The 1,774-nt window shown below is 37.7% G+C and overlaps 1 protein-coding gene across 1 annotated transcript; it reads left to right on the top strand.

The window, feature by feature from the left end:
• The first annotated feature begins 813 nt into the window (after positions 1 to 813).
• On the top strand, positions 814 to 1,462 carry LOC127558798 (keratin-associated protein 3-1-like). The gene has a single exon (XM_051992107.1). The coding sequence runs from the start codon at positions 860 to 862 to the stop codon at positions 1,172 to 1,174; it is 315 nt and encodes a 104-aa protein (XP_051848067.1). The 5' UTR covers positions 814 to 859; the 3' UTR covers positions 1,175 to 1,462.
• The last annotated feature ends 312 nt before the right edge of the window (positions 1,463 to 1,774 follow it).

A 1,774-nucleotide genomic window follows, 5' to 3' on the forward strand; every position in this document is an offset into this window, starting at 1 on the left:
TAGATTACTGCAACTTGCTTATAGTTACCAATATAGATTACTTATAGTTACTATTTATAGATTTTTCTCCTACTACTATTTCCTGAAAATTTAGTGGTTTGGGGGGTTTTTTGTTTATTTGATTTTTCACTATTTTAAAAACTTATTTTTATTCTGAACTTCACAAAAATTACATAAAATGAGCATTTCCATATAGTAGAAACAAAGTTTTCAAAGCTGTTTTGCTTGTCTTTACTTCTTTCTAAGTTTCTGTTCTCTGTAATTTTTTTTTACAAAGGTTTCAGTAATGCCTTTTTATTGTATAGATTGTTTAGCCCTTTCCTTAAGAGCCTATTCCCATAATTCTACAAATCAAATTATTCATTTCTCCAAAGACCATATAACTTTCCCCCCTCACAAATAACTTAATCTAAAATTCTACCATTTATTTAACAAAAAAGGAGAAAAAACACACCACAGGGGATATGTTCACTGCTAATGGAAAAATAAGTCGGAGCATATGATGAAGGCTGCATACCAAGTCATCTTTAATGATGGATGATGATTAGAAGATAATGACTTTTGCCTTTGAACATGAAAATGAGTTCTTCTTTGTAGTGACAAAGAGCTTTTGGAAAGAATCTTAATCTGGCAACCAAACAAGCCAATCACCTTTTTTATGAGATGAGGAATACTTCCTATGAAATAATCATCTAAATAATGAGGTGTTTTTTTTTTAATGGAAATTGACAAATTATCATGGGCCAACACCCACTAGGTTGAGTATATATAAGGGTGCCTGAGAGATGGTAAACCATCAGATTTGAAAAATCCTCCTTTCTGCATTCACTTAAAAAAACAAGCTAAAGCTACTCCCATCATGTCTTGCTGTGGAACTTGCCTACATGACTGCTGCTGCAGCGTCCCCACTGGTCCAGCCACAACCATTTGCTCTTCAGACAAATGCTGCCGATGTGGAGTCTGCCTGCCCAGCACCTGCCCCCATGAGATCAGCCTTCTCCAGCCCATCTGCTGTGACTGCTGCCCTCCTCCTTGCTGCATGCCTGATCCCTATGTGGCATCTTGCTACCTGCTGAACTCCTGCCATCCCAGACCTGGACTGTGTGGAATCAACCTGACCACCTACACTCAGCCTGGCTGTGAGCAGGAGCGAGTGTGCGAACCATGCTGCTAATCTAAGACTCCTCTCTCCAGTGACATGGTTGTCTGGGCCCCAAAGTATTCCCTGCCTTCTGACAGTACCCTCTGCCTGCTTCCTGTGAAAGGATTTGTGAAGAATCAGCTTTCAAATCCTTGGACAATATTTCCGTGAAACTGTCCAATTTCTTTACTTCACAGAGTATCTATCCATCCTTCCACATTCAAGGGAGGTTGGGAGATCTGTCTCTCTCTAATGCTATCTTACTGCTTTGGGGTGGTATATGAACAAAATTCTTCTGTTTATGGGCTAATAAACTTCAACTTCCTGGCTTAGCAAATATAACTGTTGTGACTTTTCATTTAGTTTAATGTTTCTCCTTTAAAAAAAAAAGTGGAATATATAACTGAGATGTTTGACAACTCTTTGCATGTCCTACACAGGTGTTAACACGTTATTGTGTAGTTTAGCCCCTGAATTTCACATGTTTAAATGTTCCAGGCATATATTAAAAGATTATTCAGTTAAATTTACTTGAATTAAATTGAATTAGTGGAATTTCAGCAAGCAAACCGATGGAGTGAGGTAATGGAATCCTATGTGTCCAGTTGAATCAAAAAGTATTTATTAAATGCC

Source organism: Antechinus flavipes, chromosome 4 (assembly GCF_016432865.1).
Source record: "Antechinus flavipes isolate AdamAnt ecotype Samford, QLD, Australia chromosome 4, AdamAnt_v2, whole genome shotgun sequence".
Classification (NCBI taxonomy): Eukaryota; Metazoa; Chordata; class Mammalia; order Dasyuromorphia; family Dasyuridae; genus Antechinus; species Antechinus flavipes.